Raw genomic sequence first — 16897 nt, forward strand, 5'->3', positions numbered from 1 at the left:
GTTCGAGATGTGCCGTATTGGTCGGCGGTCAGTGTTATTAGTAAAAAGAGTTTTTGTATATATATTTTGGTTGATAAGTCAATAAAAGGATTGGCATATCGAAAATTATAAGAGCTCTCTGGACATTGAATTCTTTAAGCACGCGTCTAACTCAAGCCAGTCCACTTGCCCCTCGCAGTAGGCTTATGTAAAGGAGTCTACAAATTGGTTGATTCAATTGTCAACACCCCCTGGTTTGTGTGTGTTTGTTGCGGTAGTCTCTGTGATACCGGTGTTACTCTGATCAGGTATCCACCAAGTACATTACTTGCCCATGGCCACCTGTGTATGCTTTTATTCATTTTTCTAAAAGTGTTAACAGACACAGCGGAGCAATGTAGCCGCATAACGTTAAAGATCAAAGTAAGCGCTCTACAGAGAGCATTTTGTAAAATGTCCGGTGTCACCGGTAATACCGGTGTTGTCATGAGTCATAGGAAATTCCACGTGTGTGTTTGTTGTGGTGAAAACAAAGGCTTCTCTCGCCTCTAACGACAATCATCTGAAGACGTGCTATTCATTCATAATGGTATAGTAGGTTCCTGTTACGCTTTCAGGATTTTTCAAATGCTTCCTCTGAATAGATGCCTTGCACAGAATGTTTGTGTAGTTCTCAGTCTTCCAACACGGCTGCCTGTAACCATTTTTGAAGTTTCTAGTTTGTGCAGTGGTAGAGCAGGTAAAACACTGGAAAAGCACGTTATTACTGTGACATATTTACAAGATTCAGTCATAAAAATATCAACCAGTTGTTTTGCACATAGCAACCACTGTCTTCAATTGCCATACAAAACAATGGCTGCTATGTTGAAAGACGCGAGAACTACACAAACATTCCATGCAATGTCTTGGAATTCTAAAGCTATATTAATTTTATGTGTCATCATCACTAGAATGATTGGTTCTCAAAAACATCTAGCCTCAGGGGAGTGGATCACAGTTGTGTGTGTCTCTCGACCTACCGGGACGCAGAAGAGGAAAGAGAGCAGGATCACAGTTGTGTCTCTCTCGACCTACCTGCACCGGGACGCAGAAGAGGAAAGAGAGCAGGATCACAGTTGTGTCTCTCTCGACCTACCTGCACCGGGACGCAGAAGAGGAAGGAGAGCAGGTTCATGACGGAGAGGCCCGGGAGCAGCTGTCTCTCCAGGAACATGGTGGAGTGGTAGCGCTGGTGGTCCTCCGCCGTGGCGTTGTGGTGGTGAGTCATAGTGATCTGGTGGTCCACGATCATCATGTACATCATCATGCCCATCACCGGCACGCAGAAGACCAGGCTCACCAGGAACGACTTCCTCCACCTGACAGTAAACGGCGAGAGAGAGCGAGACGTGCCTTTTGGAAATGGTTGCAGATCGGTCATGTATTTGAAACGTTGCAATTTAAAGACTGTTATTAGTATACTCTCATGTCTTGCGATGTTGTAATGTGATGTACATGGACCCCTTTTCATGGTGTGACATTGTTTTAGTCCTGAAGGGCACGCGGTAAAAACGTTACGCAACATTCCAACAGGTTCTTACACATGAACAAACATACTGTAGGCAGAGACAAACACACACATGGAATTTCCTATGACTCATGACAACACCGGTGACACCGGACATTTTACAAAATGCTCAATATCTGTAGAGTGCTTACTTTGATCTTTAACGTTATGCGGCTACATTGCTCCGCTGTGTCTGTCCGTCTACATCCGTTAACACATTTAATTTATATTCATAAAAAAATGAATAAAAGCATACACCGGTGGGTGCGGTGGGCAAGTAATGTACTTGGTGGATACCTGATCAGAGTAACACCGGTATCGCAGAGACTACCGCAACAAACACACACAAACCAGGGGGTGTTGACAATTGAATCAACCAATTCAATTCTGATTCTTTAGGATTTGATGCATCATAACATCTTACATTCTGACCATGGTTTGAGCAAGTTCAGAGGTTTATCATACCAATCGAAGCAGATTCAGATTTCAGTTTTATTTGCCATATAATGCAACAAGTACAATGGGATTCTTACTCTCCGTTTGCTCCACAGCATAAAGGAATAAAAAGCAACAATTAACGGAATAAAAAAACACAGCATTACTTAAGAATCAGTCAAGATTAATTTCAATTGATTCTTTTCATAGATCGGCAGCGTTGGATTTGACCATTTCTACCGATGATGCATCACGCAGTATTGATCATTGTCTTTACACCCGGCACCTACTGTCTGATCTCTTTACTGTGGTCCAGGTGGCTGCCGGTCCGGTCCCTCTTTACCAGCGACGCCTCAAACCCCATGTTCTGACAAACCAAAAGGCAACCACATAGTTATTCCTTCAATGTAGAGGTGCAGAAACAAATGATTTATCTGGAGAATACTGAATAAATGAATAAAAATTAATGAATAAAGGAGAAGAGGGATGAAGGGACACCTCGATCAGCTTGATGACGTCCCGCGGTCCCGTGACCTCTGGGTCATACTTGACGTGGGCTTTGTTGGTTGCCAGGGCAACAGAGGCATAGAGGATCCCTTTCTCCTTCATGAGGCTGGATTCAATTTTGTGGACACAAGAGGCACATGTCATTCCTCTGACCTGGAAGGTAAGTGGAGAGAAAGAGGCAATCACGTCGAGGGTCACAGCCAAAAATAAACCTGAAGAGATTGGATGAAGCATCCCACTTCATTTACTACTAGGGCTGCTGGAGAGGAAGAAAAGGCCCCTGGGAGGACTGCTCATGGAGGGCTCTGATTGGGGCCAAATGAAAGTCATTCTTATCACGATAATCATCTGGAATCTTTATCTGGAATTCTTATCTATATATATATATATATATATATATATATATATATATATATATATATATATATATATATAGCAATATATATAGCAATATCTGTTCATGTATGACAAATCACAAGAAAAATAATCCAATTGCTGTTCATCAGAATATGGCATGATAATGTCATCAGATTGATAATATTTTCACATCCCCTCAAACATAAAATATCAATTTTGAGAGAAGTTTTAGTTAATAGGGGTTGAGAGCAACATTTGGTAGGTTCAGAGTTGAACAAATCTGGGTATTTTATTAACTTTTCGGACAAGAGAACGTTTTGTTTATCATTTGATCTTACTTTTACATTATTTCTTGATAAATGTTATTGTTGTTCGAAATAAACCATTAATTCATTCATTCATTCAACCCTTTCTCACCACTAGCTCTAGGGTTCCGTCTGAGCCTTCGTAGTTCTCCATGACGGAGGCTGTGAAGCCGAGCTCTCTCACACACTCTGTGATCTTCAGGGGGTCGATGACATCTGGGTTGTAGCGAACCTCTGCTTTGCTGGCCATCAGCGCCACTAGTACAGAGTAGATACCTGCGTGACACAAAGGCTCCACCGTTAGATCGACCAAAGCAAAACGTGAGGGACGTACCGTCACGAGTCAAAGTGATGACGAGGTACAGCAGGAGCGCTGCAATAGAAGCATGTTTCGAATTCTTTGGAGAATTTGTCCTCCATGTTGGAAGAAACAACGGTTGCTATGTGCAAAACAACGGTTGCTATGTTTACATTTGTACATTTAGTCATTTAGCTGACGCTTTTATCCAAAGCGACTTACAAGTTCTGTACGACAAGTCATCAGGAAGGGCACAACTCTATCAGCTGAGTAACAATGTTCATCAAAGTGTTGAGTGCTAGTGTAGGTTAGTTTATTAGGACAAGTGCATTAGTTAGGGTTAGAATTTTCTTTTTCTTTTTTTTCTTTTTTCTTTCAGATAATGGTTGAAGAAGTGCGTCTTTAGTCGACGGCGAAAGATTGGACGGGTTTCGGCTGTCCTAACTGTGTGTTGATATATGAGAAATAAGTCACAGTGGAGCTGTAATATCCAGTTTTTTCTGTATTTTATCAGAAAATGTGACATTTTCTAAAGTGGTTACCAATGGCAGCCATGTTGGAAGACCGCTACACAAACCGTCAGTGCCAGGGCTCTATTAAGAGAATAGAGCGTTGTACAATTCTACAAGTGTGACTCACCGTGTTCGTTCTTGAGGTTCCTCTCGATGTTCGCCACGCAGGAGGCACAGGTCATCCCGCCTATCTGGATGAAGCACTTGGCGTGGGTGCTGCCCTTCCCCCCCTGCTGGGTGGCCTCCTCCGGGTCACTGTCCAGCTCCTTCGCTGGGCTCGAGGACAGCGGGGGACTGTGGCTCGTCACAGGCACCAGAGAGTTGCTCTCTGAGAACAACCGATAATATTATTATTACAATATGGAGTTATTCATGGAAAGCTCAATATGCCATCTGATCTGGGACAGTGTTTATTGCATGCAGGCTGCAGGTGGACTCGGCTTGATCTGACTCTTAACCCTTTCACTACCACACTACAGAAGGTTAACCTTTCACTACAGAACGTCTGTAGTGTGGTAGTGAAAGGTTAACCTTCTGTAGTGTGATTGTGAAAGGGTTAACCCTTTGTCGTGTGGCAGGGAAAGGGTTAGTTAACCTTCTGTATTGTCACAGTGAAAGGGTTAACCATTTGGTAGTGTGGTAGTGAAAGGGTTAATGGTCACTGCATTGCATGTAAACACAGTCAGTCAGCCACCTACAATACAATAAAATACAATACAACTTTATTATCCACAGGGGATGGAAATGTGTCCTTGGTAGGGCTGGGCGATTCTTGCTAAAATGTGAATCACGATTTTTCTCTCTAAGAATTGAGATCACGATTCTTCAATAAAATCATTAAAAAAGTAAAAAGTAAAAAAAGAAAATACAAATTTAATAACCTTTTTTTTATTAAAAAAGAAATCATCATAACTTAGAAATGAGATTGCATAGGTCTATGAATCGAGATCGCGATTTTTTTCTTCGATTAATTGCCCAGCCCTCCTTGGCCAGAGTAAAGTAGGCAATCTTCACCTACAGAAATGTGTGCTAAATAGTGCATCTATAGTTTCTAGTAATTCATTAATTCGCTGGCGTCAGACTGATGACGGATAATATTCTCACCCGGCAGGAAGGCGTCAAAGCCCATGTCCTCTATGGCCTCCCTCAGCTCCTCTGACGTGGTCTGGAGGGGGTCGTACTCGAACGTCCCTCTGTGGTTCGCCAGAGAAACCCGGGCCGACCTCACCCCCTTCCTCTGCGAGATCATGCCCTCGATGGACTGCACGCAGGAGCCGCACGTCATGCCCTCGATGTGGATGTCGACCGTGACCGCCAGGGGCTGGTTAAAGCAAGGCTGGGGGGCTGTGAGCTGGGCCTGGGGTGCTGCTGCTGTTGTCGTTGTTGTTGTTGTTGTTGTTGGTGGTGATGGTGAGAGAGTACGAGTGGGTGAAGTGGACGTAGGGCTGAGAGCTCCAGGCGAGCCCCAGAGTTGGGTCTTGAAGATGCCCGGCGGCAAAGCCTCGATGGCCTGCTGGAGCTGAGGCACCGTGACCTTCCGAGGATCGTAGCAGATGGACGCAGACTCCTCCTCCAGGGAGACCTCCACCGAGGACACCCCGGGCAGCATGGAGATGTTGTCCTGGATGTTGACCACACAGGAGCGGCAGTGCATACCAGTCACCCTGAGCTTGACCGGAGCCGTGTCTATGAAGATCTCCTCCGTCTCTTCCGATGTCTCCGTCGGCGAGGAGACCGCCGACTTATGATGAGAGCCTATGTACCGCTCCAGCTCACTGGGGGACAGCTGCAAGGGGCGGGGCTTGGACTTGACGGAGGCCTTGAAGCCGGCCACGGCGATCTGGTCGATGATGGTTTGGATGACGATGAGGTAAGGCAGGTAAACTATTGTAGCTTCCTGAGAGTCTAAAACAACTGGCCACAGTAGAGACAGACAAACACACATATATAAGAGTACAGGACTGACATGCATATAAAGAGAGCCTTCCTTAACACTTTGAGTGCCAACGACGAGATTTCTCTTTAGTTCATGCCAACCGTTCAGTGCCAGAGAGACGAGAGATCTCGTTTTTGATCGTTTTTTTTAAATTATTTATTAGCGATTTCCATTCATATTTCATCAATCTAGCCTCACGTTACCACTGGAACTCTCTCTGAGCTCCATTGGGAAAATACCGCCCCCTATCGTCTCTCCGGATGGTACTGCACCCCTTTGGATTGGATTGAATGAAACGCATGGAGAAAAAAAGTCCTGCTTCCACATTTTACTTGTCAGACAAGTAACCCGAGACGATCGAAGTCATTGCCGAGCCGCAGAACAGCGGAGAATGTGTGTTTCCAGTACCCAGCGTTGGATCAATAAACGCGATCGATATTTGGAATGGCGATCAGGAATTGGAATAATCTTTTTGGAGAACATCTGATCTGAGGTAAGGAATCTATTTTATCAGTCTTGGGATAATCAGAGCTTTTTTCACAGATATATCAACGTGGGCCCTATGTGTGTGTGCGTGTGTGTGCTGATCAGGAAATGGATAATCGATTTTTCAGCCCGCTTCTATAGCGTGCATAAGTACACATATACTATTTCTTGAAACTTTCAAGAAACAAGCGTTTTTCAAAATGGTATAAAACGGAAATGAACCGATTAAAAAACAATCCGTTTCGACAATGTTGACTGCAAACAAGTCATTGATTTTTTTGGAATTCGAAGCTTCGGGGCCGAGATTCGATTTTAATTCGAAGCTTCGAGAAAAAAAATAATAATAATAAAAAAAATATTTTAAATTTTTTTTATGTTGTGGGACTTGTACAGCACTTTGTTTAACTTTGTCAGTGGTGTAAAGTTTAAACCTTTTTAAATCTTAGACAAAAGAAACACTTTGCTTTCATGAAATATTGTAAGCCATTTGAGGCTTTATAAAAGCAGCACAATGAACACAAACCTGTCAGTGCCGAGTCCGACCTCATCTTAAATAACAAACAGCATGGCGTGTTGTAGTTAACAAAGAGAGGCAGTTTATTTTTTTTTTTTTTTTTTTTTTAAGAATCGAATTTTAATTTCATATTCGAATCCCATGGCCCATGCCCATCGAACGAAGCTTCGAAGTATTTAAGACAGCCCTAGCTCTATCATTGAAGTGGGTGTTGGCAGGCAACAGGGTTCCGGGGCACCGGACCCGTGGCACTCAAAGTGTTAAGAATGATACATTATCAGAATACAGGACAGAGAGAGAAAGAGAAAGAGAAAGAGAAAGAGAGAGAGAGAGAGAGAGAGAGAGAGAGAGAGAGAGAGAGAGAGAGAGAGAGAGAGAGAGAGAGAGAGAGAGAGAGAGAGAGAGAGAAGAGAAAGAGAGAGAGAGAGAGAGAGAGAGAGAGAGTGAGAAAGAAAGCGAGAGAGAGAGAGAGAGAGAGAGAGAGAGAGAGAGAGAGAGAGAGAGAGAGAGAGAGAGAGAGAGAGAGAGAGAGAGAGAGAGAGAGAGAATTAGAATGTGAAATGGGCAGATTGTGAGCACAACAGATCACTTGAAAAACACATTAAATAATTGAATAAATAAAAACATGGCTAACCGGTTTTCCTCCGGTTAGTGAATAGTGGACAGCCGGCTCTCAAAATAACCGCTACGCGCACATCCCTTTGTGGAATGACAGTACTCAAAAATCTCATCTCTTATCTGCTACATGCCAGGCCTACATAATAGCATCAGTCAAAGGATTTCATAGTGAGTCATAGACAAATCCAGTGGCTAACAACCTCCCCATGATAAACCTGTGTGCTTTAGGTGCAGGATAGCCAGAAGAGGACACACAGACAAGGTAGTTCAATAACTATGTTTACAACACTATTTAACTTCCCGGTTCTGGGAAGTCTATCACTACCGAGCGTAGTGATAGGGGTGGGAATCACCAGTTTCATCATGATACGATACGATATCGATTCTTTGGACAACGATACGATATTTGCCGATATCACAAAGTCTCTCACGATACAATACGATACGATTAGATTCAGGTGCCTGCGATCGATATGAGATGATATCATATGCCCATTTAACACAATCAGTAACATTTAGATCAACAAAAAAAAGGTAATGAAAATATCATTTGACATTTGTATTTTTGAGCTCTTCCAGACATTTAAAGGAAAATCAATCTATTGTTTTTAATACAAATAGACCTCCTGTTCACTGTAAAGTGCCAAATTTTTATATATTGAGCTTTAAACTTTAAGCTACATTTTTTGGAACTCAAAACCTCCCTCTCTCAAACCGTTCCTACAACAATTTGTTGATGTTGCATGATCATGTATAGGCCTACATTTATTATGTATTATATTGTTTATGTTTAAATAACATTTAAACATCAAACTCCTCTGACCTCATCTGGTCTTTCCAAAGACGCGCGCACACACACACACACAGAAAGGGAGAATGCTATGCTGTAACATCTACACACACGGAGCTACTGCTGTTGTTCTTGGGCGGATATGAGACTCGCCACAGGATTTTCAAAATAAGAGTATCGATATGAATCGATCTTATTACATCGCATCGATCCGATTCGATTGTTGATAATTACATCGATGTATCGATCTGGATCGATGTATCGTCCCACCCCTACGTAGTGATAGAGAGCCCAACCTGAGCTTGACATAAGAGCAAAATGGCCGCCATGTGAATATGGTCAATAAACGGAGAAGGTAAAGCAGGCTACCTTTGATCTTTTCCACGCCTTTGAGTTTCCCGATCTTCCCCTCGATGGTGGTGACGCACGAGTGGCAGGTCATCCCGTCCACGCGCAACTTCAACAGCGCCACCCCGACCCCTGCGTCACGAGACGGGCTCGGGGGAGGGCCCCTCGACGGGGGGCTGCTGGGCGCGGCGGGGGCTTCCAGAGAGGCCACGCTGGCCACCACTTCCCCCAGCTGCAGGGCGGTGGTCAGGGAGGGCACGAAAGTGACAGAGACCCCCCCCTGGTCCCGGTTCTCCCGGACGTCCAGGACTCCTTGGACCTGGGACAGTCTGGCCAGGGCGTCCTGTTGGCCCTCAGGGGTCGTCAGGCCCGAGGTGGGGACCAGCTGGGTGTCCGTGGAGACCGGCGTGGCCGCGCTGGACTCCGAGAGGCTGCATTCGAAGCCCATGTCGTCGATGGCCTCTGCCAGGGACTCTGGACTCTGTAGGCTGAGGTCAAACATGACTGTGGCATTCTTCAGCTCTAAAGACACCTGCAACACAAGAGTTATGGTTTTACAGTAATGACTTTTACAGAGCTGACGAAACGTTTTGCAGCATTCATACAAAAAAAGCTGGCCTGCCAATTTTGCCACACCCAGAGAACCACAAAACGTTAAAATAGAACAGGCTAAAATAAACAGCAGGTTAAATTTGGCATCGCTTCATTCAGCTGCGCCTTGTTCCTGTAAACGGCCCTGTAGACGGAGGACTGAGCAACATATAATCCCTGTCCTCGTGCGCAAGAGCTGCCCTTAACTCATCAATTAGGCCTTTGTGACATACAGGAGCAGAAGAGAAGCTTGTAGTCTGTGTGCACAGAGCACCACGATGACCCCAGCGCTTCTCCTTATTCCCCGCAGAGAAAACTTGTGACTCACAGACAGGGGTCACCTGACCACTATCCGTTCCCCCCCCCCCCCCCCCCCGCCCGCCACAGCTGGTGAAGCGCAACAGGGAAGTGGAGAGTGAAAGTGGGCGTCGTTAGCACTTAGTATGTGTCGTCAGGAGAGTTTGGAGGGATTATCTTGTTATGAGGAGAATAAAGTTGTTGTGAGAAAAAAAAATCAATTAACCCCCCAACCTCCCCCACCCCTATAGACGACATTTTGAATAACATAGCCTACATATGGTGCAGGCGATAAATTGTCTGAAGACACTAATACCATTTCCTGTGCACGCAGGCCGCTTTTATCGACCTGTGGTGACAGAGTTGTGTAAAGGGCAGAGCTCAGTCAGGAACACACTATTACATTATCTTCATTTGACCTCGGCCTGGGGGGTAAACACACAGCGACAGGAAAGGGCAGCGCGCAATTGCAGTCTCTCATGGACGACTGTTTATCTTCAATTAGACTAGACAGCCCTCAGGCAGGGAGTCTGGCACAAATCTATGGCTATAGTGCTATAAGATATGGATGGACCTTTGGTGAAAAAAAATATTAAAAAAGATACAGTAGACTCAACTCAGTAGAATCAACTTTAACCAAGAAATTCTAAGTAGTATAAAAAAAAAAAAAAAAAAAAAAAAAAAAAAAAAAACAGCAGCAGCAGCAGCAGATACTAAATCCCTTTTTATAATCTCACATCCCGTTTTTACCATAAAAAAGGACATTTTCTATGATTGTACCTCCCTGAGACATCCGGAGTGCAAAGTCAGCTGATTCCCAGGAAATACTCATGTGAGCTAGTTGTGCATCATGTGCATGATTATGAGCACCTAGTACTTTGTGTTGAGGGGGATCAGCTGATCTGAGTACAGTCATTCATATAGACTTATATTGACCTTAACAACAGTTTTCCTCCCCCGCCAGAGAGGCTTCACATACCCCCTTTTACAATGCAGTTATGTGGAAATAAGCGAATAGTAGTATAAAAATGGGACTGAGGTAGAGCGCAGTGAGCGATGATACGGGTCCTACCTGGGTCGGCTTTGTGTAAAAGGGTTTATGATCAACCTGTGTTGAGGCCACACTTGCATGGGTTTGACACAGTGCACTAGTTGGAACATAACAAGGCACAATAAACAGGGTGGTATTCATATTCATGTTTGAATGACGTTGTAACTGTAAATAGTTACAAACATTTTATTTGGTGAAGGAACAATGTACATGTGAAAGACCTTTATACAACAGTTAGTTACAACCGAGTCATTTGATTGGACAAGAGGCATTCCATTGGTGCTGATATTCAGTGTAACAGCACTGGGACTTTTAACTATATCTATGCATCACTCCGCCGCACAGGTGTTCTATTAATAACCTTTAATTAGGCTACATGGTTGCTCACATGCCTCCCAAGCGATTGTCAGTGTCAAGTCAACAGACTCTTATTTCACTGGTTGCACAATAAATGGAAATGTCCAGATTTATGTACATGATACAAAGTAGCTACTGTAGCCAGCGGTAACGTGGGTAGACTTATACAAAGTAGCTAACCGGCGGTAATGTGGGAAGACCTATACAAAGTAGCTAGCCAGCGGTAACGTGGGTAGAGTTATACAAAGTAGCTAACCAGTGGTAACATGTGTAGACCTATACAAAGTAGCTAGCGGGTAACATGTGTAGACCTATACAAAGTAGCTAACCAGGGGTAACATGTTTAGACATTAGGGCTGTCTTAAATACTTCGAAGCTTCGTTCGATGGGCATGGGATTCGAATATGAAAATAAAATTCGATTATAAAAAATTCAACATTTAAAAAAAATTATGTTTTTTTTTTATTTTGTGGAAAATCAACTCTGCCTCTCTTTGTTAACTACAACAAGCAATGCTGTTTGTTATTTAAGATGAGGTCGGACTCTGCACTGACAGATGTGTTCATTGTGCTGCTTTTATAAAGCCTCAGTCAAATGACGGCTTACAATATTTCATGAAAGCAAAGTGTTTTGTTTGTCTAAGATTTAAAAAGGTTTAAACTTTACAGCACTGACAAAGTTGAACAAAGTGCTGTACAAGTCCCACAACATAGATATTTATTTTTTCTAATTTTTCTTTTTTAATAATTTTTTTTTATCTCGAAGCTTCGAATTAAAATCGAATCTCGGCCCCGAAGCTTCAAATTCCAAAAAAATATTCGAAGGTAAGCCCTAGTAGACATACAAAGTAGCTAGCCAGTGGTAACATGTGTAGACCTATACAAAGTAGCTAGCTAGCCAGTGGTAATGTGGGTAGTAGACTTAGGCCCCGTTTAGACGGAAACGCTAGCAGGTGAATCCGCAAAAATATTTTTACGGATGTGCCTTTCGTTTATACGGAAACAGCGTTTTTACGGGGTGAAACCGCAAAAAAGTGAGACTACCTTCCAGGGTGGAATTCCTAGAAACGCAAAACCTTTGCGCTCTCGTCTAAACTATCAAACCGTATAAATCTGTTAAAACGATGACGAAAGGGTTGTCACGGCTCTGGTCGCGCGTACTGCTTACGTCACAGGTAGCAGGTAAGCGCCAGTAGCCGAGACGTAAACAAAGCAAGTATGTCTGACTATATCAACGGAGATCACTTGAAGGCTACATTGGCAGTACTTTTAAAGACACAAGAATCAGTCCAGTTTTAAGATACGCTATTGGAGCTGGAATTACCGCGGCTGCTGGCACCAGACTTGCCCTCCAATGGATCCTCGTTAAAGGATTTAAAGTGTACTCATTCCAATTACAGGGCCAGCAGGTGCCTCGACTGGCCCGCGCCGTTCTGTGTTCTGAACGTAGCGTTATAGCAGTACTTTTAACCAGGCATGCGTTCTTCATGGGACGGGGGTGCACTACGTGTAACCCCAGATAAGTACTCGCTATTTGCATATCAATAGCGCCGGTCGTCAGGTGTGTTAAATACGTTCTCAGATACATTCACACCTAACTTGTTGTGAATGACATGTGTTACATTCCATTCGTAGAGGCAATTAGGCACTGTCTGTAGTTTGTGCTCAAGCAAGGGGACATTAAATGCGCATTCGCGGGAGCGCGGGCACGCGCCTGGAGCGCGCATGCACGTGGCGCCATTAGGTGCGTGCAATCCCAGTTGATTTCAATAACGCACCACTGCTTTTAACCCTTTCACTACCACACGACAGAAGGTTAACCCTTTACTATCACACAACCGGCTGTCGTGTGGCAGTGAAAGGGTTAAATACACAAGAATCTGTCCCGCGGCGTGAGTGGACCCACTGTCTGTGAGTGACTCTGCTTTGGTCCAATCACATTCCCCATCCACAGTCTGCGAATCAGAGGCAGAGTAGGGCGGGTCTTCACAGCACGTCATGTGACATATGCGCCAATCGTGTGACAGTGGTGCTCCGTCGTTACAGCCTCGTCTGCACAGAGAATTCCACCCCAAAACGCTCGTCTAAATGCAAAATTAAAAGTGAAACCGCAAGACGACTTTTGCGGTTTCTGTTCACAAAACGCTCGTCTAAACGTAGCCTTATACAAAGTAGCAAGCTGTGCAGGAAAATGTTTGTGTTCAGGTTGCCTGGCAACGGTCCAAGTTCAAGAGCCCAGATGTGGAATTAATTGTTGGCGGAGCTAAATAAATTACTAAATAAACAAACATCATAATCTGTTGTTGCTTATTACTGTTAACACTTTGGTTGCCTAAGGTTAAATTCATGATATACCATAGATTGCCAGCGCTATTTGTCTATGGAGAAAGTCCCCTTCTTTGCAGGGCTATAACTTTTTAAATTCTATTGCTACATTGCCATTATTAGGGCCCATTCAAAGTCCTATATGTATTGTTCATTGTGTAGCAACGTTAAACTTTTTCATTCACATATTCATAGTAAAGTATGGTCTAATGTATAAGTATGTTTTCATCTCTTTCTGCAGCTTTCTCCAGAACGTGATATATAGCCCCAAATGCATTATATTGATGATGAAATACAGTTTGATGGCAATCAGCGCGATATAAAAAATTCCAACTAGACGTACTTCTAGAAGTTACTACACGTCATCTGATGTTGACCGGATGGGCGAGGGGGCGTTTATAATTCCGTGGGCAGCGTTATACCAATCATCTAATGTGGGTCAAATGTTGATAATAGCAGTTAGTATCGAAGACGGTAACGTTACACGCTGAAACTCACCCCAGTCTCCGCGCGCCGTTGGGCGATCATCGTCGAGTAGAAATCTTATCATTATGGGATATATTTTTACCCGGTCCATCTCCAGCTTGTATAATGGTATATACGTCCAAATCATGTTGTTTATCGAGTTATTGCCAATCGATCACCGTGTAGCGTGACGAGCCAGAGTCCCATGAACTATAGCGAGCGCCCGGAAGTACTACGGTCGTCATGACAACCTCTATTCAACATCCTGTTTGGCGATTGCGCCGATCAGCCACCAGATGGCGCTCCTGAACCGCCAGAGAGCTCAGTGGGTCCTGCTGGTGGATCTCAGGCCAGCGGAGGGGACATATGAATCCGATCGCAGATTTTTGAAATATTGATATAAGGACGCTGTACAGCGTCCCCCGGCAACTTGAGCATGGCCAGCAATGACGTGAAAAGACATTTCATGGCAGTCAAAGTGTTAACTAATAAATTATTAAATAAACAAACAAATCATAATCTGTTGTTGCTTATTACTGTTAGTGTTAACTAATAAATGCCTATTGTAGAACTGTTGTATAAAAGCAATCACACTCGAGATCATGCTGTTACTGAATATTAGCCCCTTTCGTGACTGTGATGCACCCCAACAAGGTTTGGCCGAGTGAATCCACAGTCCCTTGCTCCTCAATGGGAAACCAACCTAGATTTACTCTGAAGAACTGGTCCTACCCAAACCGTTCGTTATACAAGTATCACAGAGACATTTCAAAGGTACTCACAGTTGCATGAGGGTTTCGAACAGACAAACGTTAGGGTTTGAAAGCTTGGCGTTGCTAATACACATTTTAAATAATTTTTATAAACTGTCAACACAGCTTTATATCCGGCATTGGGTGCCTGATGCGCATGCGCTGTGATCACAGTGCAGGCGCATCAGGCAGCTAAAGCTGTTTTGAGCTGTTTTGACCAGTTTATACAAATTATTTAAAATGTGTATTAGCAACGCCAAGCTTTCAAACCCTAACGTTTGTCTGTTGGTTAGATGGTTAACCCTTTCACTATCACACTAGACGGTTAACCCTTTCACTACCACACTACATATGGTTAACCCTTTCACTAACACACTACAGATGGTTAACCCCTTCACTACCACACTACATACAGTTAACCCTTTCACTACCACACTAGACGATTAATCCTTTCACTACCACACTACAGACGGTTAACCCTTTCACTATCACACTAGACTTAACCCTTTCACTACCACACTACATACGGTTAACCCTTTCACTAACACACTACAGATGGTTAACCCTTTCACTACCACACTAGAGAAAGTTAACACTTTCACCACCACACCAGACAGTTAACCCTTTCACTACCACACTATAGACTGTTAACCCTTTCACTACCACACTACAGACGGTTAACCCTTTCACTAGCATACTATAGAAGGTTAACGTTAGGTTATGACTATAACCAAGTTCTGTTAGTTAGGGGCGATGCTTGGCATCACCTACTGCACTATCTCGCGTACGTGCACGCGTACTGAATAAACCACAAATGTACCTCTAATACCAGTATTAGTCTGACCACACCCCTCATCAGCTTACCTTCATAAGCAGGTGTGTGGTCACCTGCTCTCCTCCTTCCCAAGCTTTCACCACAAGGTGAGGTCAAGGGCTGCAGCGGCCGTCTGATGCCAAGCATCGCCCCTAACTAACAGAACTTGGTTATAGTCATAACCTAACGTTCTGTATCGTTAGTGGCCTAGCTTGGCATCACCTACTGCACAAGGGAGGCCAAGCGGAGCCACTTGGCTGACGAATACACCCCCCCAAAACCATCAGAACAGGGAGGGCCGAGCCCCCCCGACCCCCCCTAATGGAGGGTATCCCCCCTATTAGAGGCTTCACGGGAAGGCGACGGACCCGACCGTGCGAAGAGGCACTCAAGCAACTTAACGCACAGGGTGAGCAGACCGTGGCTTGACCCCACGACTACACACACGCACAACCCGCATGCCACCCGGGAACGAACGGAGGAACAACCTCGTTACTGCCCCCAGAATCACGGGGTCAAGGGCAAACCCAACCCCGTGGCAAGGCCGTAGCAGCGGAGCGCGAAGGAAGACCCAGACCCACCAAAAGGACTGGACTCCCTGGAATGGGGGCCCGGAGAAGTCCATGATGCCAGCATCAAGACCCCACCAGGGGGGCACCTAGTGACCCCGCCCCTCACATCGCCAGCGTATTCGGACAAAGGCCCCTCAGCCGAGCGGGCCCTGTCCCCCTCAACAGCACACCGCCTGGAACACAAGCCCTGCAACAGGCAGACAGCATGGTCATAACACACAAGAGTTAACCAACGGAAACAGGCAGTGCACCGGGGAAGACCAGGCAACAGGTCGTCAACCCAAGCCTGGAAAAAACTGCGGACGAGGCAGGCGCCAGAAAGGACAGCCGAAACAGCCGCCCCGGCGGAAGGGGCGTATGCTGGCGTTGTCGCATAACCAAGCTTTCAACAGCACGTCAGAAGCGGGATCCGTAGACCACACGGCCCCTGACAGCTGCCCACAGAAAAGCCCATACGATCGGCAGACGTCATGAACGTGCAGGGGCACCCTCAACCGGAGAACCGGGAGTTGACACTGCAGCAACACACCAGAGAACCAACCACCCAGGCATTACCCCATGTAATGGTTGGTCCCATAACCCCTCAGGAAAAAACCCCGAAACGCACCTGCGGCACCGCCGCAGCCCGCGTTCCGGTTCCCAACAGGGCCATCCCGGGCCTACAGGTCAACCCATAACGCACAACCCTGTGACACCCGGATCGACCTAGCATTTTTCCCCCCGAAAAAACCCTAAGTCCCTCAGGGTACCAGAACAGCAGATCTGCATCCCCAGCGGACAACGGGTGCACTGATCTGGACCAGCGCGACCAGAACCAGTCCCGTGCCCTAATCACGCCGACCTGCCAACCCCAGGAGAAGGGGCAGATATGCGCGTCTGATCCCAACATAAAAAGAAGGCGCCACCCAGACGTGTCGGTATGAACCGCGTCCGGCGGCCCACCCCTAGGGCGTGAGACCCTTCCCATATGCCCAGACCCATTCCGTCATCATCCCCTGACATGAACGGGAACCCATCGACTAGGGGTGCACCGATATGAA

The 16897-nt window shown here is 45.2% G+C and overlaps 1 protein-coding gene across 1 annotated transcript in view; it reads right to left on the reverse strand.

The window, feature by feature from the left end:
- Positions 1-16897, reverse strand: part of atp7a (ATPase copper transporting alpha) — a 67614-nt gene that overhangs the window by 37637 nt on the left and 13080 nt on the right. Inside the window, exons 3-9 of the mRNA XM_084332272.1 lie at positions 8656-9166; positions 5047-5856; positions 4070-4270; positions 3245-3408; positions 2462-2623; positions 2254-2330; positions 1118-1340 (exon numbers count right to left, since the gene is read on the reverse strand). Of these exons, the coding sequence (XP_084188398.1) occupies positions 1118-1340; positions 2254-2330; positions 2462-2623; positions 3245-3408; positions 4070-4270; positions 5047-5856; positions 8656-9166 (2148 nt within the window). The remainder of the gene's footprint in view (positions 1-1117; positions 1341-2253; positions 2331-2461; positions 2624-3244; positions 3409-4069; positions 4271-5046; positions 5857-8655; positions 9167-16897) is intronic.

The sequence above is a fragment of the Notolepis coatsorum genome (assembly GCF_963971535.1).
Source record: "Notolepis coatsorum genome assembly, chromosome: 16".
NCBI classification, from domain to species: domain Eukaryota; kingdom Metazoa; phylum Chordata; class Actinopteri; order Aulopiformes; family Paralepididae; genus Notolepis; species Notolepis coatsorum.